At 37.9% G+C, this 26446-nt stretch overlaps 2 protein-coding genes across 5 annotated transcripts in view; one reads left to right on the forward strand and one right to left on the reverse strand.

Annotated features, from left to right (window-relative positions):
• Window positions 1-15426, forward strand: part of LOC308188083 (uncharacterized protein) — a 40920-nt gene extending 25494 nt beyond the window's left edge. The window contains exon 2 of the mRNA XM_080576722.1: window positions 1-15426. This exon is cut by the window's left edge and continues 17107 nt beyond it. The gene's annotated coding sequence lies outside the window, so the exon portion shown is untranslated.
• The window catches only part of DSCAM (DS cell adhesion molecule), a 473116-nt gene that overhangs the window by 369998 nt on the left and 76672 nt on the right, over window positions 1-26446 (reverse strand). For all 4 annotated transcript variants that reach the window (XR_013945106.1, XR_013945107.1, XM_080576586.1 and 1 more), the window contains exon 3: window positions 23997-24143. Coding sequence is in view for 2 of the 4 variants with exons in the window: in XM_080576586.1 (XP_080432712.1) it covers window positions 23997-24143 (147 nt within the window). In the remaining 2 variants the exon portion in view is untranslated. The remainder of the gene's footprint in view (window positions 1-23996; window positions 24144-26446) is intronic.

Consider the following 26446-nt stretch of genomic DNA (forward strand, 5'->3'; position numbering starts at 1 on the left):
TCTACCCCGCACCATAGAGACAGGGATTATAGTACTTTGTTTGGTGTTTGCATGGTACCCAAGCCAAATAGATACTGTTTTTTGACCAGAGCAACACACTAATCAGTAGTGACAGACACCCTATACATTTCAGTAACCAGTGTGATTTTTTTGGAAGAGATTCTCCTGAAGTTTCAAAATTAGCAAAGTTTTCTAAGATATTACTTATAAGGTCACTCATTTTGATTTCATCTCTATGTGAATATTTTGCACAGGACTCAAAAAATCACACGAAGAAACACCAGGATGATAGAACTATGGTCTGCGTATCCAAACTAACCAAGTGATAGTACCAAGTCTTTGGAAAAACAGATCTGGATAATACAGGCCATTTTTGCAGATGAAAAAGATAAGGTCAAATCTTTGTGGACAACTATCACTCAGTGTGGAATTAGAATGGATTGTAGGGCTTTTAAGTAGAAGTTCTTTGCACCTACCCATACAGAGGTTAGCAGAGAAGTTTGCATTTTTACTTTGAACATTTTTGTAAAGCTTTTTAAGATCCTCTGGGACAGAAGATACCACAGGAGAAATGCTGCTACTAATACACCTTCATCTGTATTTCTCTCACTTCCTTCTTTTAATTCCTCCTTTCCCCGTTCCCCTTCTTAGTCCATTTTTAAATGTACCTTTCTTTCATTCCTGTTCCTTATATCTCTGCAAAGCTAGAGAAAAAATATATTGTAAAGTATAACGGTATCTCAAACAAGAATCTAATTTCTAACTACACAACAAAGATTATTTAAGAGTTCAAGGTTAGTGTATAATTAGAATGGGCCTTAGAAACAGGTTATCATTCCTCATAAGACAGTTACTTTGTAATCAGATGCTGAACTGTGGTTAAAAGTGGTTAAAATAAATAATAAAAAGCCATGCTCAGCTTACAAAGTTACATCATGTTTATGGAAAGGTTGGATGTGGCGCTTAGGGACATGATTTAGTGGGTGATATTGGTGGTAGGGGTATGGCTGGACCAGATGATCTTGGAGGTCTTTTCCAACCTTTATGATTTTATGATCATCCTGTGCTGGAGCATACTGAGAGCTCACCTGTTTTGGCTGGGAAGTGATTTGTTGCCCTCTCTCATGATCATGTTGATTGGTTCGTCATGCGTTTACACAAAAAAGCTAATCCTTGCTTTGAGGAAAGGCCATCCTTCCTACCCGATATCTGTCCAAGTGTCCCGTTGTCACAGAGTACTGCCCTCAGAGGCAATAGGCTTTGGCATGCTAAGCTTATGCCTGCACAGACAAGAGACTTCTAAGGTTTAGGGATCTTTTAGGGCCCTGGAGGTTCCAGCTTTTTACTTCCATTATAGCTGTGCATTTGCAACAATATAACAGTACAACTTAAATGTGAAGTACCTCTAAGCTTTTTATATTTATTGTAAGCACATTAGATACTGCTATCTTCAAGTTCATAGAAGAGTCGCTAGATATTATTACCTTGCAAACAATTTTTGATGAAATAAGAAAACAAGCCTGAAGAAAAATTTGCCCTTAGAAATTAGATATTTTTAGTTTATTCAGAAACTCTCCATTTCTAACATCCAACCCAGTGACTTTCCTAAATTGACCTGGAGCTTGCAAGTTTCTAAGCAGAAAGTGGAATTTTGTTTGTAAGTCATTTAATTTAATTCTTGATCTGTTACTTAGTCCTAAACTTCATATACTTTCTATGAGCTCTCCAAAGGCATACCTTTATCTTTGTGTTTTCCACTTTTTTTTTCTAGCTGGAGGAGGTTTTATCTTCATTTTTTTATAAACACATCAAGGTTTTAAAAAGTCCTCCAACACCACATACTAACAACCTGTATTCCACTGTTTTCCACTGTATTCCACACCACCTGTATTCCACTATTTAATTCTGCACCAGCTTTTTATAGTTCTATAGCATCTTAGTCAATACAAAAGCTGTACTTACAGCAGATTAAACATGTAAGTGAAAAAAAAAAAGAAAAGTGAACTACATACATTTCAAAACACATCAAACTGAAAACAAAATAAATGAAAACCATGCTTCTTTCACAAAATATGAGTCAGAAAAACTATTACTTCATAATGTACATGGAACAGTAATGATTTTGGATGCTTCCAATACCTATTTTCTCACCTTCAAGATCTTATTTCTGTAACTTTAGACACTGGAAAAAAGAAAGCCCAGCTTCTCAAGCAACACCTACTATTGAAATGTTAATCTTTATTTAAATATAGAACAAATAATAACATTTGCATTTAAACTGCAGCAATTAAGCTCTGAAGGGCCAGAAATTAAGTTACTTATCTTCTGCGGGGATTTTATAAATCCCTGCACCACAGCAAATAAGTACTGAATTAAAAAAAAAAAAAAAAAAAAAACACACTGACTTGCTCTCCTCTTTGCTTATTATAATTTTTGCATCTGCAAAATAGGACAGCACAATATGATTATAAAACTGTTCCCACAACAGAAAGTGCTAGGTGCTCGGTATAGTACAAATGAAAATTATGAAGGATTCCATCAGTGCTATACAAATTGGAAAAAAAAAAATGTAAAAATAGAGGCAGGCAGACATCTATCTAAAGAACTTGCCCTCTAGTGCACAGAAACCAAACTGAGATGTATGTTTCAAAATAGAATTAGGTTTGAAATTGGTCTGAGCTTGTGGAAGACATTTGCTGATAGCAGTTTTGGGAAGAACAGAAGAAAAAAGTTGAATTCTGAAGAATGTAATAGACAGTTAGATATTCTCTGTCTTAAATAACAAAATCAAACAATTGTTTTCAAATTTATTCCTTTGTAGTTTATTGCTTTAGCTAAAAATACACTTATAGGTCAAACAAAGGTTTTGCTTCAACGTGAATGACATATTTTGTGTTATTCACGGGAAGCATTCTATCTTTTCTGTCCCATACACAGAGGAAAAAATGGGAAAAAAATGTATTTTTGATTCATATCTTGTTTTGGTTTTGTTCTCCAAAAAATTATGTTATTTAGTTTTGTAGCCAAACAGAACAGAAATTCAATTATTCACACCCTTGCAATAAAAACCCTAGTTACAGATTCATTTTATCTATTACTAAAGTATCAGATCAGTCATTGCCATATTCAGTTCTATTAAATGCACAAGTACAAACTTGTATTTGCCATTTCCACCAAGATATAGGCAGACAGAAAACAAATTTTACCTGAAATAAATGAGTTATCTGTCAACACGGAGACCTGCAGAAATGTTTCTGTCATGAACAGAACTGGCTTGGCATTGAAGATTTTAGATTCAACTGAAAATTTTCTTCAATGTGTGCAGACATGCTTTTACACTAAAAATTCATAAGAAAATCTCTTAAAACTAATGATATCCATTTCTGATTCAACCTTCCATAAAACTCAACACAACCAATTTTATACATTGCCATACCCTTGCCTCATTATTAACGGCCCAGAGAGGAGCTATGTTCAAGGCAGTGACTCACAAACATCACGTACTTGACACTAGCTCCAGCTGTACATCACCATGTAGGAAAAGTTTCTTCTTGATTTTAGTAAGGTCAATCAGTATCCACTGACCCATGTTGAAATTTAGAGGAGCACTTCCAATATATTTAAGCCTAAATAAAATGTTTTTATCTTTTAGGATATTTTTGGAACATTAACAAAAAAAAAAAAAAAAAAGGAATTTCTCAAGTAAAGAATCCTCTGTAATTTAAAGCAAGAAAAATATTTAAAAATAATGTTCTAACCTTCTTAATGTTCAAATTATTTTAATATAATCTTTTGGGATGTATTACATGATCATCTATTTAAGTAGTGTTCACAAGCAGTGAACACAGCAAATGCAACTAGAAATAATTTTGGGGAAAACCTCACAAGAAGCCAACAACTTCAGCTCCTGTATTTTGAGAAAACAGTCTCTCCTCTCCTTCCTCCCCCTCCCAAAAGAGAGAGATGTCAAACTTGAATATCTGTTGCTCTAGGCAATAGACTGATGGATGGTATAACCAGATGTCCTTTGCTTATCATTAGATGAGACACACATTTCTCTAATCTCCACACAGAAATATGCTCCCAATCTTGCTTGCTTTGTTTGAAAGAAAATTCAAAGATAACCGTGTTATATGGAGCCCTCGTCTACCTTTATATGTGTTCTGTCTGCATAATAAAAGCAGTATCTCCCTTTTAAATATGCATACACAAGAGAGATTTTCCATTTTTAGGAAACTGCTTGGAAGGCACAACCTTCTGCTTACAAGCTGATCATGCTAGTGACAGTAAACCACAGCCACAAGGCAATAATCCATTTACAAAGGGTAGCATAAAGACCATATAGTCCCCATTCATATTCTGCTGCAGTCACCCACTGCTGAACCATCTCTCCAAAAAGACATTTTTCAGCAAAGAGGAGCAGGAGCAATTAATAGGAATGCTATTCATCTCTCTCTCCTCTGCCTTCCCTTTACCTATATACACACAAGCATAGGTCACAGCCCCATGGCACTCAATCTTTAGTACAGAACGCTAGGTAATTTTTCTCAAGGCCTGCACAGCAGAGAGCAATACAACAGCTCCCTTCCCAAAGGGCAGACCGTTGCTGAGCTCAGAGATGCAGCAGCATGCTGCGTTTGCTCCTTAAAGGCAGGACAAAGAAATACAGGATTGCCAGAGGAACTACAGAAGATAATACTTATGAGACTTTGGAGAGAATAAAATGTCCATAGCAATTTCTTTCGTGGTCTAGACCATCCATGATCCAGACCATCCCGTCATACAAGAGCACCTGGAGTGGTCACTTTTATGTTACATTACAAAAAGCAAAAATTTGCATTGCACATACCTGGTGCTAGACATACTGGTGAAGTGAAGGCTGTTGTGAACACCCCCCAAGACTCTCCCATGCAGTGGGAAAATGGAGAGAGTGGCCAAGGACATTTAGCCCCTTTTGGCAGTCTCTGCCCTAGGCAACTGTCTCATTTGCTGAAGCTTAGAGACTGACTTGTCTACATCAGTATTCTGCAGCAAACAATAATACAAGACCCTGTGCTTAACCGCAGGAAAAGAATACTGCTGGAAATATTTTCGTTACACAAGAAGATTATTGAGAAACTTTGCAAAATGAGGTCACTATTCATTTCCACACTGATCAATAGCCACAGTTTTAAAACAAATGGAAGTTTTATAATGCATCTTTTTGATGAAATTAAAAACAAAAACAAAAAAAAATTCATGACTTCTATTCAGGAAAAAATATATGATATTTTCATTAAGGAGACTACACAGAGTTCATCAAGGTTATATTAGCATGACATTGCACCAGTTCAGTACCGCTTCAGGTACTGTCATGTGTCACTGCAATGTTCAGTACACATAATCTATTGTTCTTGTCTGCCCTCTTTTTCCCCCTTGTATGAAACTAATGCAAATTTTCCTTACAACGTGAAGTCTGGTTGTGCACAAACTACAATACAGCATATTCTGTAAAAAGGCATGCACACATTTGTAGAAGAGGAAGTGGTAGTAGCAGTTCTAAACCTGGGTGATTCAGCCTTTCCAACACAAAACGATTATGGAGGTCAAGTGTATCCTTTCCTTTTAAAATAGAAATTATCCATCCTTTGAGGCAAAAGAAAAGAAGTATGCCTTTGCATAAAATAGGCCCTCTACAAAAGCTGCTTTGGTTCTTAATAGGAAAGTCAGCTAGCATATTGTGTAACAGCTACAACATTTTTCCAAACTTTCATCATTTCAGTTTTTTTTAACTATCATTTTTCAGAACAAGTCATATTTTTTGAAACGTATAATAATTGAACAGATAACAGAGCAGTCAATGGTGACAGTCCAATGAAAAGAGGATCCCATTAAAGAGCAGCTTGCTCTTCAAAACATCCACAGATAGCAGAATATCTAGCTCCTTTACATCAGCAGCCTTGAATATGCTTTTTCAGTGACCTCTGACACATACTAAGGTACTTACTTTCCATTGTTTTCAGAGTCATAATCAGCTCTGTCAACAGGTGTTATAGTGCTTTTTATGATCTTGTCTAGTCACAACATTTTTGGAAAATAGGTGTGAAATCAAGGCAATTATATCTTCTAGATCAGAAACAATTAGATAAAAATGTCAAGTTCCCTAACTGACATCAGCAAAGTTTCTTTAAAAGCTTTACCAAACAATGGTAATACGAAACCTACAGTTAAAGCAACTACAGTGTCATTTGTGACTTCCCATGTGCAAGCACTGGCAGCATTACTTGAGGAATAACCTGCCTACCATTCAGTTCAGGCCCACATCGCTGAACTTGTCTTTCTCTTTTTCCTACTCCACATCTAAGAGAGCAGCTCAGCAGAAAGAGATCTAGGGGTGCTGCTTGAAAGCAGGATCAACACGAGCCAGTACCGTCGCCTGTCAATGAGATGACAAACCGCATTTTGATGCATTTAAGACAGCATAGCTAGCCAGCCAGCCAAAAGAGGTGATTCTCCCACTATGTTTAGCATTGGTGTGGCATCACCTTGAATATTGTGTGCAGCTCTGGGCTCCACAATACAGAAAGGTCATTAAGGTCCTTGAATGTGTCCAGAGAAGGGCAACTAATTTGGTAAAAGGGCTGGAAGGCATGTCATGTGAGGAGAGGCTGACACTTGGCAACGCTTGAGCTGTCCAGTCTGGAGAAGAAGAGACCAAGAAGTGACCTCATTGCTCTCTGCAACTTTCTGAAGAGGGAAAGTGGAGAGGGAGGCATTAGCCTCTGCTCCCTGGTCACCAATGACAGGACGCATGGGAACAGCACAAACCTGTGCCAGGGGAGGTTCAGGTTAGATGTCAGGAAAAATTTCTTTCCTGTGAGGGTGGTTGATATTTGTTAGACTGTAAGTTACTCTTTTATATCTTATTTTAAAATAATATTTTTCTAGATCATTTCTGAAATTATAAGCGTTAAAAAAAATAAGTGTGTGAGGAAAAGCTTCTTGCCAAAAGTCCAATTTCAAATACTTTAAATGGCTTTAAGTTTCTCTGCCAGTCTACTAAACCTTAGTAAAAAAGGCCTTTGGCTACAGACAAAAGGAGCTATCAGAAACCAGTGCTTATTCATCTTTAGAGAGTACAGTGCTGAGAAAATCTCTCTCAAAGAGTGCAAGATTCTTCCACAATGTTCACAAATCCTTGAAATTTAGTTTGACGTTATTCATGTAAAATAAATAAAAGGCAAAAAATAGCATATCCTCTTTACTTTTCCTTAATTTGCCTGCCTTTTAGGTTTAGTTTTAGGTTAGAAATTTGGAGGCATTTCTTCTCAGAAAGTAGTCAGGCATTGGAATGGGTTGTCAAGGGAAGTGGTGGAGTCACCATCCCTGGGGGTGTTCAAGGAAAGGTTGGATTTGGTGCTTAGGGACATGGTTTAGTGGGTGACATTGGTAGTAGGGTGATGGTTGGACTAGATGATCTTGAAAGTCTTTTCCAACCTTAATGATTCAATAACTCTATTCAGAGCAAAGTCTCAAAAAGTCAAAATCGAAGGAGTCAAACAGAAAACACCAACTTACCATGAGAAACATTGTGAAAATGTGGCCTGAAGTTTGCCCAGTGTGGGGCCAAGAAGATGCTGAAGTACAGAACTTTAAATCTAGCGAAAGCTTTGAGACAGATCAGATATTTATCCCATGCTCATGTACTGTCTGTTTTTATATATGCAGAATAGAGATAGCGCTTACTGAATTACTACTTACTGCACAGGAAGAGATTTATATATGAAAAGTGTAAAGCCTTATGTGAGAGATAAATATTGTTAATCGTTCACTGCTGTACAGCAATATTTAGGTTCCCCTAATTCCTAGACATAATTATCTGGTTTTTTTCCCATTGTTTCCAAAGTGTATCCTCAAAGACAAGAGTAAAGAATGAGAATGTTGATTTGCTTCACTATGACATTTTAATATCCTTTGAGCCACTGAAGGATACTTGTGATTTATCATAACAGCATTTCCATGTTTCTGCCAATTCAACGGTTTATACATCCAAGGACTATTCTGCACTGTTGTCCAAGAGAGAGGGGGAAAGGGGCTGACTGCTTTTTGTCTTTCTTAAGTGTTCTAAAGTAACTTTACAGTCACCCTTTTAATTACAGAAAATCAAAAAAAGAGGCTTGCTTATTATTAGAAAAACTGAGTCATGCCCACTGCTATTACATGAGAACCCATGCACAGAGGCATCTGAGACTGCTCATGCAACACTCATGCAGCATGAGAGTTTGTTATACTGGATCAGTTATACATACCAGTTATATATACCAGTTATACTGGATCTTGACAAGGGCCCAAGAAAAACAGACGTGGAAAATAACATCGGTGAATATATCTGACAGGGCTGATCTACCCTACCACTTAGGCAGAAGAACATCTACATTTTGACTAACACAGGCCACTTGAGGGCCATGATAGCTGCTGCTTATTTTGAGCTACAGCTGCTACATTTCAGGACTCTTCAGCCAATAGGCCCTTCTATTGTTAACACTGGCAAATATCTTCACTAAAATTTACTCCACTGCTTTGCTCTCCATATTATAAAGGCATTTCCCAAAGTTTAGACAGATGTTCAGAGATGCAAGCTTCAGCTGAACCCGCCAGCAAGAAAGCAATGAAAATGTTTCTTCAAAACAATTTACTTGGTATCTACAAATGTGACTCCATCTAACACTGGAATAAGAAAAAGTTATAAAACTTGATAGTGGGAAGGAAGCAGCCAACTGCAACAGATGCTGAACCATGTACAGCTCTGCTCCCCTTTTCCACCCCTGCCCGGTATTGTTGTAGGAGCTCAGGAAAGGCTCTGTCACAGCTGAGCACTCCTCCAAGGGTGGTTCACCCTTCTGAAAGACGCAGTATAAATGCTATGTTACCATCCATAAATTATCCCCATATTCAAGTTTAACATCCCTCCAAGGTGACACCATCCAAGGTGACAAATCTGAATGCAAATCCTATAATTTGTCATGTTCTAGGCCTACAAAGCAGAGCCTAAACATCTTGAGGGCATGCTCTTTGCTGTCACCTCAGCCCCTACCTGCAAGAACCAAAATTTGCCCAACTAAAGATAAACCAGAAAATAATCCATCACAAGGCCCAAGTCCTAGGTACTCCTTGTGCCTATATAAGGCTATTCAGTTTCTTCTTTGGAGCCTGACATTTCCAAGGGCCAAACCTCCAGATGCCAGGAGGCAGCTGAAGACACCTTTTGGAGAAAAAATGGACAAACTTCTGTGTCCTCTCTGAAGGATTTGGGAGTGTTATGCTTGAAGAAGTGCACAGAGGAGCAATAATTGGAAACTGCTTTATAGGCCACCGTGATGGTTATTGGTTTACAGTGATCAACAGATAGGGCTTCACATGAGTGTCTGGCATATTTCTTAATGTTGAACCCCTTTCCCCATAAGTGCAAATGATGATTTTCAATGCCTGCTAATGAATAGCAGTAATAGCGTTATAAACTATCTCCGAGTGATAGGGGTCATAATGACTAAAGGAAGATCAAACCAAAATACTTTATCAATTTAAGCCCTATTGATGAAACTTGATGATTCAACAGAACAACAAGAAATAAAGCTCTGAATCAGCTTTTTTAAGTGCATAGTACAGCTCATTATTCAACTGCTTGAGTCTATGCTGTTTAAGTATTTTAGGGGATGTACTAGTTTCAGCATTTTTTAAACTGAATTTTATTATTTTTGAAGTGTTTAAATAGAGGTATGCTGGTCACTTTGGATGAAATTTTGCCAAAAAAATAGAACAGAAACTCATGTTTAGTTCCTTCTTTTCCTTCACATACTTGATTGGAGATTACACCCTAATCACTTTGCCTAAGATTTGTAAAATAGATGTAGAAGTCAAAGATTTCCCAAATAATTAAACCCAAAAAGCACAAACTGACACATAAAACAATAGAATAGGGCTGCCAGAGATCAGTAAAGGAAATAACTCACAGAAAGCTCTGCTCAGCCCCTATCCAGTGTTGTTCCCCAACGTAGCTGTCTATCTCCCAGCCACAACACAACCAGATAGAGAGATAACTGTTGATTTTGTCCCAACTTCTCCATTCAACTTTCAGTTACTGAATGCAACAGAATATGTATACTGTTTTTTTTCTCCTCATCCTTCTTCCTTTACAAATCCTCACTTCCTATTTGCAGACATCATGCAATTTCTTAAAATGTCCTTAGTTTGGAGGGGTAAGGAAGTGGAGGAGACGCCACTAAAATGTCTGTTTAAATTCACACTTTTATGCTAGCAAAAAAAGTGTAAGGCTTTGTGGAAGAGGGGAGAAATAGGAGGTGGGGATTATATATATATATATAAAAACATGAAATGTTAATCATGAAAATTCTCAAAGTTTTTCAACCAAAAAAAACCCTTGTCTGCCTCAATTCTAAGATCCTCCAGGCCACAGCAGTCACGTTTTGACCTCTCCCTGTTGTTTTAGAAAGAGGAAGAAACATTCTCTCCTGGGAACAGATGGATACATTTGGACTAAGTGTGAGAAGCAGCTGGTTATGCTGAGACCTGGCCTAATTGCTTTCTCCTCAGTCTCTTCCTAGTCTTTCTAGGGCAACATTATATAAAGCTACGAAGATACCTGTTGCAGTGCGAGAAGGGAAAGGAGCCTTATTTTTGCTTGCAGACTGTTGGTTTTGATCTCTCCTACACATTTTACTACTGTTCTATTCTAATCTGTATCTATTCCTTGTTCTTAAAAACAAGCAAATATACACTTCCCAAATCAGAATGAATATAAACCACTTTTCCTTCCTCTGCTCTTCTAGTTTCCCTCTCCTTTCAATTCACATAGTATACATTCCTACAGCCAGTCTTTCCTAAACTGTTTTGCAGTTCCCATCCTTATTGACTTTAAAGGCCATAAATGTACAGTGGCCTAATAGATCATTCATAGTTCAAACTGAAATCATGTGAAGTCAAGCTTCAAACCAGAATTTATTTTTTATGGCCATCTGTGAACTCCAGAAGACAAGAATTCTGAACAGAAGCATTAAAAGTATTCTGAACAACAGTCAAGCAGGCAAAGAGATACCTGTTAGAGTATTAGAGATGGAAGAGTTTAAATTATCCTCTAGATTGGCATCTTGACATGACACAACACATCAACAAAGTGCTTCTAAATCCAGAAGCCAAGCTGCCCAGACACAGGATCATATATTGCAATGCTCCTCATTAATATGCTGGATTGAATCCAGTACTGACTTGCCCCTGCAATGTGTCTGAGGTTAAAAATGCCTGTGTACTTAGCTTAATAGGTTCCCATTAGGGAAATGCAAAAATAGCATTGATTTTATTTAAGAAAAGCAGCTGAGATAAATGGTGCAGTTTAGTGGTTACACACAAAATTTTTCTGAGTTCTGGCAATTTTGTTTCAAAGAAAGTAATCTACATGAATGTTATGGAGTCTGTTAGCATCCATGTTTTACTTAAATTAATCCAAAATATTCAATACTCCTTTTCCAAAGCAGAAATTCATAAAAAAAAAAAAAAAAGTGAAAAATAAGCAGCACATCAAAAACAAACAAACAAAACAAAATGATCAAAAAAAAAAAAAGTAACACTGCTATAATTGATAACAAAACAAAGCAATCAAACAAAAATCATGGGAATTTTTTGTCCTGAGATTCTTTTTTCTTCTACAAAAATTATGTGAAGAGGAAGGAAGGAAGGAAGGAAAATCTTCTTTAAGACAGGAAAGAGGAAGATATTTCTGATTCTAAATGCAAATAATTTTCATTGATTAAAACTGCACAGAGTTTAAATATACATACATTTGACAAATGTATGGTCCAATGGACAAATTATGGTCCAATGTTCCTGTGGTTTCCTTACAACAACTTATCCTTAGGTATCAAATGTAATAAGAACATAAATCTAAATGAAAATGACACAGCAAAGGGAAACTCATCATCTTTCAGCTGACTACTTTTCTAAGCAATGCTTTCCAAACCCACCTCTCCCACCGAGCTTCATCTTCCAGGTCCTCACACAGGCTGCTCCAGTCCAAGGTAATAAGAGCTCCATAAATCTGAAGCACTGAGGACATGTGGTACTGGATTTATTCATGGGAATATAAGATATTGCCACCAAAGTACCACATGTTCCTAAAAAACGCCTTCACACTTAATCCGTACCTTTTGCTGTTACAGCGCTTGGGAAGAAACAGAAAGCATGGGCCCAAGTAAAGAACTTTGCTTAGGAGAGCCTGCCCAAGCTTTCATGACAGCCTCCATGAGTAACAGGAAATCTTGAAGCTTCTTTGGTTTTTAATTTCCCTTTACGCAAAATGAGGCTTAGAAATTGAATTAACTTAAAGGGATTTTGAATTTCTCATAAGGGAAGAGATTCCAAAGCAGGCAGAAATACAAGCTTTTCTGATTTTCTACAGGCCTTGTGATATCTAATTTTTTTAACACTTAAAAAAAAAAAAAAAAGAGAGATGCAAAGTACTATCAACAAACAAAGCTCATGCAACAAAGAAACAAAGACTACATGTGAAAGAGAAAGAAACCAAAATCTAGTAAATAACTTCTTAAATCCCTTCTGAAAATGCATACAGCAACTCACGAAGTCTTTTTTGGGAATTGACATTTAGAGGGGCTTAGAGGGATTCTCTTTTTCTCACTCATTCTATAAAAGTGCTGTGGCACAGCATACAGTATCCAAACACTTCCTATTTATAGGTACACTTTTGCTTTCCATCGCTAAAATTGTCTTTTTTTTTTTTTTGCAAGTAACAAACATCCACTTTGAAAAGAACAGTTTTGATTCTCTTGCTCTAAGTGCTTTTCCGAGAAAATCCATGTTTTGTTTTCAGCAAAAAAAGATTTCAAGATATTCAGTATATTTATGCATTCAAAAAACATTTATGTGAGTAAAAAGAATTACATTAATCCCCTTATTTCACTGGATTCTTCCACAAGGTGTATGCATTTAAATACAATAGAATATATTGAGAGGGGCTGTTTTTTCCCAATATTTTTTTTCCTGACCTGTCCACTCACGTCAGCAGTTGCTGAGTTATTTTGTTATAATTTAGAACAAATTGCAAAATATTTCAGAAAAATACAATAAGATCTCAAAATATTTTAAATTATATTGTGCATAAATACAAAGATTGTTACACTTGCTGGGACAATTGCACTGAAATTTCACTGAAACAATCTACAGAAGTGATTTGCTTTCAGAACACAGTAACTATAATCAATATTTCTTCATATGGAATATTTCTGTTTAGTTGTATCCTTAAAAACAAAATAAAACAAAAAAACTGCACCTTATTTCATACATTTAAGAGATCAGTTTTACTGACAATATAGCTATATATTTCCAGAAGTGAATTTCAGCATTTCAGTTCATGCCTTTTTTTCTTCTTTTACATGTTAGAAATATTCTCTAATTTTAAATAAATGTTTTTCTCCTCCATGTTGTGTAAAAAACTGTAATAGATCAGAAGAGAAAATGGAGTACTCTCAGTCCTCAGTACAGACAAAACATTCTTACATGCTCAAAACAAATGCAAGTCCAAAAAGCAGAGAGAAATATTTTTCCATCATTATCACCCAGTTAGTGCCTGTAGGATCACTTGATCGCTTGCAGAAAAAAAAAAAGGCAAAAAAAAAGAAAAATATATAGATATATATCTATTCCAGGAGAAAATATGTTACTTTTCTATGGGTTATGTCTCTTTAAAGTAAAATGTCTGTTTATTAGACAATAATATTTAACTAGATGCAGTTGGGGAGGACGTTTTACAAAGGAAGGGCATTAAAAATTCCTCTGTCCCCCAAAAAATTATAATCTGTCTCTTTCTTAGTTCAAAAATTAAAAAATCAGATCCACAGCTGTACTCAAATGTATTTTCTGAGTGTGTCAGGAATTTGGTGCTCTCTTTTAATGGAGAAAGTGGAAAAACATTTAGGAAAAAAAAAAAACTAGGCATGAAATTGGAGGGGAAAAAAAAAAAAAAAAGAACGCTGTATGTCAGCTCTGTTTTCCCTGCAGGAATATATAATCCCTGCACAGAGCTGCCCTGACCTTCCAGAAGTAGCAGGGTAATTGTTCTTGGGGATTTTATGAATATCACAATCTATTTGAAAAGAAAGCTATGGATAAAAGAGGAAAATGAATTTGAATTTGCAGTGAAAGTGAGCATCCAGTACTAGGCTATTCCCCAGATGGAAGAGAGACAGACTTGATCCCTGGGCAGACAGCCAAGAAGATATCCTTGTGGTGGTGCACGACCAAGTTCTGCAGCTGGAGATTTTGGCTGTGCACAGAGGAGGGACAGGAGAGCATTGTCTTTAGAGCAGGTAAGGATTTAAAGACACTGGAGCATTAATTTCACCAGCCTTCCTCACTACCAGACCCAGAAGCAGGGCAGCAGTAAAATGAAGTTTTGCATGGGGAAGCTATATTAGAAGAGTCCCTCCAGGGCACCACAATGAAGGATAAATTCTTCATAGAAAGAGAGAATGAAACCCAAGCTTAGAGCTGAAGCCACAAAGATATACCAAGAGGATGCACCTCCTAATTCATAATACCTTACAGTCCTCCCCAGCACGTCCCTGGTGTCAGGTTGCTCCCTCCTGAGCTGCTTTTAGTTCTTCATGATTGCATCCAGCTGTGGCCCAGCTTCAGAGATCAGGGTTTGAAATGTTCTGTTTTGGTAATGATGTCTATTGGCCACGGCTCCCTGTGAGACAGAGGTGCCTAGCCCTAGGATGAGGGACCTGGCCCATGGGTTTAGGCCCATCTCGGTCAGGACTCAGCCACCACCATGCTGCTGCAGAAGGGCTCAAGGAGGATGGCCACTCACCTGAGACATCAGAAGCATGGGCATGAATTTTTAACTCCTCTGTTCACTGAAGCAGCAGTTGTTTTTGGTCTACTTCACTGCACAAGATGTGCAATCTTAGTTTTATGTGGAGGTGAAATTCCTGTATTAATTCATATTGAGTGCACACAAAAGTCAGAGAGAAAAGTGGCAGTGAAGAGAGAGAACAGTAAGGGCTTTTTGTAATCCATATTGAATTAGTCACTTTAAAATGAGTGGTGAGTATTCCATGATGGTATCAGAATAAAGACAGGACCACTCCGATGGAGGTAGAGGGGAGAAAACTTTCACAGGTGTAAAAAAAAAAAAAAGAAAAGGATACAATAAGGCAGGAGAGTATAGTTGCCATAGATATATACCTGCTTCCTTCATTCCATGCACCCATAATTCTCTCTGGCAGCTGCATGATTAATTCAAAGATTTATTGATTTTTTTTTCTTGCTCAATCCTGCTGACCTGCTTTTGTTGACAGGTCTGTGCAGATCACACTCCTTCACCAGCTGAAAGCATGGCATCACGTTGGTCTCCGTGGCCTGCAGTAAACATTTTGACTCATTCAACATAAACAGTGTTTGAATGCATGGTAAAAACATGGAGAGTTTATTTCAAACCAAAAAAACATGAACTAGCAAACTGAGAGACTATTTTTTTTGCCATGAAAAACAATACCTAATAGCAATTTCAGTGCAATTTTGTTGGGGAAAAAGAATATCTAAGCAGTTCAATCTCTCTTCTTCTGTATTCTGACTTTTGTAAGAAATTCACTAGCTTTAAGTTTTCTAGAAAACCAAAGAAATTTTGGTACAGCCACTGCTTACTTCAAAAAATATTTAGCCTTTGGATCCACCACCTTGCTGCATCAGAGCAGAGCATGTTCCACACAGCCTGAGCTCACCTATCAGATCACAGACAGTAAAAATTCACTTGATTCTAACTAAAATATTTCCTGGTCTTCATCATAAACTTTGTCTGAAGAGAAAACATACATACTGGTATTAAAATATGCCTCTACAATTTAACAACCCAGGTGAAACAGCAGAGATGGAACGCTGATGTCACTTTCAGATATAAATTTGCTCTCATTGGGGAAGACAAACCAAATGAGCATCTGCATGGCTATCTACAGCTCTAAAAATTTGCAGGCTTATCCACAGTGAAAACATCATACTGTACAACGATATTTTACTGGAAATCAGTTAGCTAGTACAAGTGTCTATTTTTGTTTCTTACAGATGTCACTTGTTAGGAGTCTCCTTGATGCATTAAAAACAACAATAATACAGATCAGTATCATAGGCTGTATGGTATAATGCGTCCTGGGCAGTAAGGCATGCACTCATTAAAATGAATCTCATGCATCGATTTTGTCCCCTCACATCGAAACTGTCAGAGCTCATTGGCTGTTTGCTCAGGTTAGATAGGATTTTGTTGGGAAACCCCAACCGTACAGCACTTAATTTGGTCATCTATTTATCTGTTACCATTCAAGGTGACAAGATCACAAGCTACTAGCAAAGCAGATTATAAAGAAGAAAACAATGCTATGACCACTACTAAATAAAATAAAATAAAAAAGCATATATATAAGCATATATATCACCCACATATATTACTGTTCCTTGCCCATTGCTGTGAAGTTTGATAGCACTAGGTCTTGCTGTCTAAATATCACACAAAAAAAATCCTGCATATCAGACCAAGTTGATACGTATATTGCTTCAAATATTCAGGAAAATTGTGTAAACCAAAACCTGCCTTAAGAGTTGTGAACAAAGAATAAAGGCAAAACAGAAAATTGTTGAGTGAACCCCTATGAAGGTTAGCAGTCAGTCTGCTCTGATTTCACCTTTAATAAAGATTTGGTAAACACCACATTAATTAAAGTGCAGCCCATATTTATTTAAAGGTTTTAGAAACCCCAAAGAGAATTAATATTTCAGGAACTGAGGCTAGAAAAGTCTGGCCAGATGATAAAATGGGATTCACCCCATTAAAATGAATGAAACTTTAAGTACATTTGGAGGTAAGATCATACAACAGATAGTTCCAGTGAGAGACTAACTGTGCCACTGAATTCAACCATGCTGAAAGAAACCTCTTCATGACTGGCAACATCAATAACAAGGCGGTAAAACAGAACAGTTAGGGCATTACATGTAATAATGTTTTGCATGGTCCAACAGACTCTTAGGCCTGTAGAGATCCATGATAGGTATCTATATATGTGGGTGTATACACATAGACACACTCATGGATATGGATGGAGAGAGAGATAGAAATGTATATCAAGAAACCATATCCAAATATTTGAAGCCCTAACAAAGAAAGCAGAGTTAAAACCTCCCCTCTCGCCCTCTCTTTTCAATTAATTCACAAGAGCACAAGATGTAATTCTGAAGGGGGCCTGAATCCAATCAAGATTTCATGCTTCATAACTGAGTAAGCAGAGAAAAAAAAATAGACGGTTGAGAAAAAATAGAGAAAGAGGATTGAGGGGATGTTGGATGTATTTTATTTTTTTATTTGTTTGTTTTTAAAGTGAATAGAAGGACAGGATACCTCCAACTGATGGAAGTAGAGGGCCATCCAAAACAGATGAAAAAAAGATTACAACATACTTGTCCCCCTAGACACGCTTTGTTACTGAAATGCCAGTAATACTGTTACTAATTGCAAAACCTACTAGTATTAAATATGCTGGCTGGAGTGAGACAAAACAAATTTCAGCTTTCAGCAATTTAGGCAATAAGATACCACATTGAGGTACTGTTTTCTCCTCAGTCTCTCACAAATAGCCACTGATGTTCTATACCCTCAGAGCAGCCACGACATCCAGTCATGCCAAAGAAGATCCGCAAGTTCCTTCTCTGAGGACAACAGTGTCTCTGACATTAACAATTCAATTTCACATGTATGCTTCCCTGTGCCAGTAAAATGCACACTCCTTTGCCTACAGTCTTATCACCTACCTTCTTCTGTGCTATCAAAATACTAGTCTATGACATGTGAGTCAGATGCTGTCCGTCTTCATCCCTCCAAGCCACTCTGAACATCTACCTCCCACAAAGCCATGGAACCCCTTGCATCCAATCCTATTTATCCCTCTGACCTAATTTTAGAATGACTAGTCTGATCAAAATACTCCAGCGTAATATCTCAGGAAGCAATGGACCATATGCTGCAGAGTAGCTAGAAGAAAGGTCCTCCAATGAAGAGCTGAGGCACATTGCCTTACAACCCTGGTATACAGTGAGTCAAAGCAAAGCATTAAAATGTTTGCACAACCAGGAAGTGCTAAGTTTTTACTGTCTCCACTTTCTAGGATTCTGAAATAGTCTAATCTTAAAAGAATGGTGCTCTTAGGAAAAATGAAGGTAACGAGACATTTCTTAAATAATGTAGCAAATGACTTTTTCCAAGGTCCCATAGGAAATCAGCTTTGTTGAAAGAGAAAGTGAGGAAGCTGCATATTGTCTTTAGGGATGGGTATGTGCACTTTACACTTCTTCAAGAAGCTTAAAAAACACATTACTGCAAGAGCAAAACTACAGTCTGACCTGAGCATTGCTGAAAACTACACACATTATCTTTCCAGGGAGTCAAGGATGTTCAGTAGGTGTAGGAGTCTGACTGCTTAATTTTCTGCCCTATCACAATTTTGAATAGCAGGTTTAAATCCCATTGCCATCTTTCTGATAGAAGGTAGTTTACGCTCAGAACTTTTTTGTTTTATATACATTGCCAAAGTGTAAAAAATCACACTTCATCCAACTGCACCTGGACCGAGAAAAAAGCTTGCATCTAAAAGCAGTCAGTGGCATACATTGAGTGTCTGCTGAATGCTTGTTGTTTGGCAACCATGTTTAAGCCCTGACATCAAACCAAAACAAGAAAGATCACATCTCATCTCTACTAGGCACAGCCTCAATCAAATGGCTGGACTTAACCAGTGTGATCATCAGCAATAATCTAATTCTGAGCACGGGTCTCTGCACACAGGACCACTCTCTATAAAGAGATTTCTTTTTCCCCTCTATGTACAAACCTCATGGCTGAAAAAAAAAAAAAAAGTGATCACTCTATGTAAACAGAATCAGTGTTGTAATTTCCAAACCCCAGCATAAACAAAAACTGCAGTGCTGCATTTCAGATGCCGCCACGTGATAACTACTGGCAAACATACACTGCTTGCTGTCAACCGCAGCAGTTCGGAAAAGCCCTCTGTGCGGAAAGAGATCCAACAGCCTCTGAGCCTTTTAAAGACAAGACTTGAGGAATGGTGTGTAAATAAATAATGTAATTCATTACATCAAATGTAGGTCATTGTACATCAGTGACACTTCTCAAACTGTGGTCCACTGTGTCTAATTTCTGGCCCAAGTAAAATGTGCTGTCTGAAAGGCTCATCGGCCGTCATCTGCATGTCAGTCAAAGCCCTTCAGGGAGCTGTGTTCCATTCATGCTTACACACCTTTCATTCGAGCTGCTATTCTTTCTGGACAAATTTAAATATGCCATTGTGCACAGTTGTTATTATCTGTCTCTCTTCTTTTCTGCCTTTTTAAAGCAGTCGCATTCTATCTATATCGGACAGATTCTCGCAAGGTATGTCATTAGACAGGAAAATAGGAATTCAGAAAGGTCAGGGCATGAACCTATTCATGATCCTGCTCGTGGCACTAAGGTATTCAGATACTTGGAAAATGCCTCATAGTTATCAGCACCAGGATAGGAGGCATCCATAAAGAAAATACAGTATGTAGTCACAGACCAAAATTTAATCTTCAGCCTTTCTCTTTGTTTCCATCTGTTCTTCATTCTCCTCTTTTCTGTCTCTTTGCTGATCCTTTCTACTGACCTTTATTTTTAATAATCCCTTTCTGTCTTCTTTCCCCTACAACCACACCCATCCTTTGCTCTCTCTGGGGCTAATTAACACATGAACGGACTCTGCTCTTTGCTTTCACCCACACAGAGTAGAATCAGCAGTTATTATGTCTTTGCCTTCCCCTCTAGTCCAGCTTCGCTACTTTGTGTGTGAAGAACAAATACAAGCCAAGCACTAGTCTCCCACCTGCCTCGCAGTTGCTCAACAGCAGCAGGAGCACAGTCTGCACCCATGACACATTTCTACACTATCATTCCTCGTTTTTACAGCTGTAGCCTGCAAAAACGTACTTCATTGCATCCTTTGGTCCTGCAGGGCCTATGCTGTTTTCAATGGTTACAAGGTCAACACAAAGCTGATTCCAGAAGTCTCTTTCTGTGGGAATAGTTTGTAAAGGAGAGCAATGAGAAGGAAAGGAAACTTGACCTTTAAGCAAGCTGTATGCAGCTATCAGTCATACAACATTAGAGGATTATTTAAGCTTTTATGTTTAGTATCATCTAATGAAAATGCATAAGAGCTGGTGACTGATGCAAATACAAGGCAGAAAACTGCACATCATTACACTATTTATAATTCATATGAATTTCAGACTCAGTTTCAAGTCAACTGACAATATACAACTCTTCAGACAAGAAGCATCTTCTTGAAAAAATATTCTGAAGATACAGCTGCAGAGCTTTGTACAGTGACAACATGCACTTTGCACATCCACAAAGACTTCTCAAAATTGCTGTTGGTCCTTCTATTTTGCCAGCATTTTAGAGATTGCTAGGCATGACACGCACCACTGGAAAGTCTGATTCCTTTTTCTAGGAGACGCAGATGGGCAAATTAGATATATTTCATGCATTTGTAGTGGACTTATAACTGCAAAGGTCTGTTGCTGTTCTTATCTGTGTCTATCGTGAGAGCGTGCAATACAGCTGTGTCTAGCAGAGATGGCTGAATATTTCATCTAACAAATACTATTCAAAATGGATCTTTATAGTATGAAAATATTTCTGTGTATTGTTGGGAGTTGAGGTTTTGCATTTTTTTCCCAGAATAGATTCATCTGAAAATGCTTTTTAGCCTCAGATTGACTGTCATATTGCAAGACAAAAGGAAGGATCAAAACCTCAACTATCTGGCTGTTTCTCTGGCAGATGCAAAACTTTTTAGTCCACAGCTGTTCTTTTGCGTGGAAAATTCATGGAATTCAATATTACTAGCTTCAGAAGTAGGCACCTTTTATTGAACAAGGAGCCTGACCTATCTGGTCACTCCTTGGAAATGCTGTAGCAATATGTCTTAGTAAGTTTCAACCCCCAATTACTTTACAGTAACCTGAAGGCATGACATACAATTGCAACCAGGAAACAGAAGATGTTTTTGCCCAGATATTTATTACATACTTTGATTACTGTGGACTTCACTGTGCTCTCTTCTGATAACTAAGAATTACAGAACAAAAGCAGATATACCCATATGTCCAGTTCTGCAACAGGGAGGGGGAAAAAAAAAAGGACTCTTAATCAAAGAATATGCATCTAAAAATGCTCTTTGCAAAAGGTAGATCTTTTTAACAGTAGAGAAGTAAAAACTTTCCTTTTTTTTTTCTTTAAAATGTTCAATTTGCATAGAAAGACGAATGATATCTAAAACAGTAAATAACAGCTGAAAGAAAAGATTCTGTTTCAAAAGTATCTTTCCCACAAATTTTTCTACCCTAGCAGTCAGAATGGGGCTACAAATATTCAGGTATATGAAATATTTTCTCTAAATTATACTTGGAAGTATTGCATTGGGACTAAGACCTTTCAGAAGAAAAGTTTCTCTGTTAAACCACTCAGATAAGGAGCTTCCCCACTGGGAAATAAATAAAAAACAAACAAAAAACATGCTGATAATGATTGTATAAGCATGCATATGAAAATGGCTCAATAGCTGTGTTACATCTTGCATCTTATTCATCAGCACTGACATTCTGAGAAGACATGCTTGATCAATATCTACCATTTGAGTTCATGGCCAGATTATTGCAAAATTGATTACGAGTAAAACTCAAGGCAATTTTATTTTTATTTTTTAATAAAACACTTGGGCTCTGGTTTTTAAATGCTGTCACTATTAAGCTGCATTTAAAGAGTGTAAGTGGTAAACAAACAAATCTTACAGTCATTTTGGTTAAACTGGAGCAATGTTTTCCTGTCTCACTTTTGCCCTTGCACAACAGATAGCATCAACCTGTAATCTAACCTGGGATTTCATCTCTAAAACTAAATCTTTTATGTGATGTGATCCAATATGTTAAACAGATATTTTTAATATCATTGGTTTTAATGAATTTTATTTTATCCTTATTTAGATTTCTAACTGTCAAAGTAAGGGATGGTGAGATAATTAGAAACTGTTTTTAAGTGTTGAAAATTGTAATAGATTTTTAATGATTGTAGCCTAGTCAACCAGAATCAGAAATGTCAGTCTATGTAGTTAAACGTTCTAATGCACTTTTATCCCCCAGAAGTCTGAAGGAAAAAATCAAGATAGACTAACCAGAATGAAATTATCTTAACAAAGCAGTCATGATGGTCTGCAGAAATGTCACACTTTCTTCCCTAAAGTAGTGGTTACAGAGACCTGTGTGCCCTACTCCTTATTCCTGAAGAGAAAATATTCATGTTTTCTTGTAATATAAAATGAATAGACATTAAAAAAAATCTTAAAGTAGTTAACTATGTAGGTATTCATATTCTTTCTGTCAATCAATTCTCTTACGGACAGATGTGTATGAACCTTCTATCAGCCTATTTTAAGATAAAGCAAAGGAGACACATCCATCCACTGTTGGATTAGATAACCTTAATCACAGTTCTATATTTTTATAAGCAGAATAATAGACAGCTCATTACTATATTCACTACAACCTTATTATATTGGTTGAGTTGTTCCACTGGTGAGTCCTACAGTCCAGATATTAAAAACCTGTTTGTGGAGACACGTTCATGTCTGTTGCCCAGTGATGAAAATAACATGCCAGACCAAAAAGGAACGTAACAATGTAGATTTACCAAGCTTAAACAACGTGGCAGTAATATAGGACAACTGATCATGAATTATCTTGCACTTGCATAGCTACCAAATCTTTAGAGAGCTATTTGGAATATTAAAAAACAACCAAAAAATGCTTATGTAAGAAATCAATAAACTACCAAGAGAAATAAATACTAGAACATGAGTCATATAAAAACATAAATATTTCCATCAATGTCACTTTTGCCAGAAAGGAAATATTATTAATTTGCTGAGAAGTGAAAAAACATTTCCCCACATTGTAGGATCATAAACACAAACACACTCTTAAACATCCTCTGTAGCAACATTTAACTTAAACTATTTTTCCTGTTCTCCACTACCCTGGAACAATATATTTCAAATTCCTGCACATGTAAATCATTTGTATGTATACCAACAGAAGCACTGTGTGTAATATATAATTTAGATATGTAACATACTAAAAATATTTTTAATGTATATATACAGTCTTTTATTAATTTCTTAAAATGTTTATGTTTTAAAATGCTGGATATTCCCTGCTTGAAATCCCTGTACTTCCTAAGCAATACCTCAAATTGGCAGTAAATAGATTAATACATATAACTTTTAGAATAGATTGTTTCACTTCAATGTGTTTGGCTTACAGCCCAGTTTGCAATGTGCCTAAGACCCCAGTGTTACCTATGAAGATACTTGAGATAAAAATGTCATGAAAGTATGAATACCGATTACATACCACATTTAAACATAAACAAACTTTAGACTCAGAATTTCTTTAATCAACATTACTACTGAAAAACATTTACAACTAAACACGTTTTATGACACTAAAATTTATTTGGCATGTAGTGGGGGTTCCTTATCAAAGTTAAAACATAAACCTATTGCTACAGTACCAGGAAGCTGATTTTATGTCTGGCATAAAAACAAAAAACATGTTATTTCCCCCTCAAGCATGCTAGAACAAGTAGGGCTGTCTAAAACCTTCATGTCACACACAATCATAAGGATGCAGCAACACTAATGTGAAATATGTTACTGCAAAGATGACACACCATTCAGCTATAATTGATTCAAAGCAAACATTAGGCATTTTTGGAAGAGAAAAAAAAAAAAAAAACCAGCAACCACAGCTGCCATTGCCAAGTGGCAAAGAAAGCCATAAAAGCCTACCTGAGACAAGCGAGACTGTGTCTTTCTCCCATGAGACAACAGTGATGTATGCCTCCACAGAGGAGGGGATAATGCACTTGAACACTGCTACATTGCCTCTCATGGCTTTCTGGTCCTCCACACGGACTGTATAGGGTTCCCGTAAAACTGCAAATAGAAGCACATGTTTCGTTAAAAGAAATCATAATCACACATCCCTCCTAATTCTTAGGTTAGGATCACAAAGTTCCTCCAGGAAGGTTATTCAGGTGATTTTTTTTTTTTTATCTGATTAAATTATAGTTATATTGCGAGGCTGACTGCAAATTAATTAAAAAAAAAAAAAAGCCAGATCTTTGCATTTACTCAAAATTTGCACTTCACCATGTTTCTGTGTTCCTTCCCTACCTAATTCTGGGAGCAAGGAGAAAGAATTTTGCAAGAACTGTGTATTTATATGGGCAAATTGTGTTAAGTCTTCAGCTGCTTGTCTCGTTTCTCATGTCACCTTTTCCATCATAAATTGTTTTCTGCTCTGTCAAAAGGTATAAATTACATGCAACTACTGTGGGTGAATAAGGCAGCCAAAGTGTAGAAGAGAAGGACGGTGTCGTTGAGGATTTTGAAGAACTGAAGGAGAAAATCAATGCAAGCGTGTAGTGGGTTTATGTGGCAAGGTTTTGGTAGCAGGGGGCTGCAGGGGTGGTGGCCTCTGTGAGAAGAACCCAGAAGCTGCCCCATGTCAGGTAAGGGGCTTGCTGCTGGCCAGAGCCAAGCAAATAAGCGATGTTGTTTGCACCTTTGTGAGAGCATATTTGGGGGGTGGGGGGGGGGGGGGGTAAAACAAAAAATAAAAAACTGTGGCACAACAGCAGCTGGGAGAGTGAGGAGTGAGAACCAGCCCTGCAGACCCCAAGGTCAGTGACAGCAAGTACGGAAGTGCTTCAGGTGCTGGAGCAGCAGTTCCCCTGCAGCCTGTGGAGAGGCCCCTGGTGGAGCAGGCTGTCCCCCTGCAGCCCATGGGTCCCACACGGAGCAGATCTCCACGCTGCAGCCCGTGGAGGAGCCCACGTGGAGCAGGTGGATGTGGCCTGGAGGAGGCTGCGGCCCATGGAGAGCCCCCACAGGAGCAGGCCCCGGGCCGGAGCTGCAGCCCGTGGAGAGGAGCCCACGCAGGAGCAGGGGGTCTGGGGGGAGCTGCCGCCCGCCCGTGGGGGACCCGTGCTGGAGCAGTTTGCTCCTGGGGGATGGATAGACCCTGTGGCACGGAGCCATGTGGGAGCAGTTCTTGAAGAGCTGCTGCCTGTGGGCAGCCCATGCAGGATCAGTTTGGGAAGGACGGCATCCCGTGGGAGGGACTCCACATTGGAGCAGGGGAAAAGAGTGGCTGAGAAGGAGCAGTGGAGACGAAGTGCTATAACACTGATCGCAGGCCCTATTCCCCTGTGTCACTCAGGGGGAGAAAGTGGAAGAGGGTGGATGGGGTGAAGGTGTTTTTGGTTACTTTCCTTTGTTTCTCACTTCTCTAGCTTGTTAGTAATAGGCAATAAATCATACTATATCTCCCTATGCTGAGTCTGTTTTGCCCGTCACGATAATTGTTGAGTGATCTCCCTGTCCGTATCTCAAACATTGAACCCTTTGCATCATATTTTCTCCCCCTTTCCCTTTGAGGAAGGGGAGTGAGAGAGTGGTTGTGGTGGAGCTCAGCTTCCCACGTGAGTAAAACTACCACAAAGTGACAGCCAGAGAAAACGCGAAGTGTTTCAGAGACACAGAGAAATGATAGCAGGTAAGTTAAGAAATGCATTCAATTGACCAGCACTGAAAGAAATAAGTCAGTGATAAGAAAACAGAAATTGTGTTTGGGAGTTGTTTTAAATAAGAAAGTTAAGAGCACTGAGATCCAGGATGTGACTACCAAATGGAAGAACTAAATAATTAGCCAAAGAGAAAAAAGAACAGGACAAATTCTTAGCACCAAACTAGTATTGCTGGAATGAGATGAAATTTCACTGAGTAGAAGAATGGAAAGTAGGAAAACTGACACTGAAACAATGCAACGAAGAAGGAGGGGTGAAAATCCTTCAAGTAATAGCAGAGAAGAAGATAGAGCAGAGAAGAAACAGGTGTTATATACTGCAAGTAGCAGTGAGTGGGTAAGACAAGAAGTACAAGCAGTAATGTAGCATCTCCACAGTATCATAAGGTGAAGGTGCAAGAAAAGAAATCACTGCAGCCAACATAATTATGTATCTTGAGGTAGTGGTGAAGTGAGAAAAGAGTTTCAGTGAAAATACGGGTAAATGTATTGTAAAATGACATGTGTCTGAGGCATGTATGTGTCTGAAGGTAAGAATTATTTCCAAGAACAATCCCAGTGCAGCAATGCAACCAAGTCAGCAATGCTGAACAGTGGTACTTCTTGCCCGTATACCGTGCCCACAAACATACACTGAGCTCTACCCATT

This window comes from Anser brachyrhynchus (assembly GCF_964034855.1).
Source record: "Anser brachyrhynchus genome assembly, chromosome: 1".
Lineage (NCBI taxonomy): Eukaryota > Metazoa > Chordata > Aves > Anseriformes > Anatidae > Anser > Anser brachyrhynchus.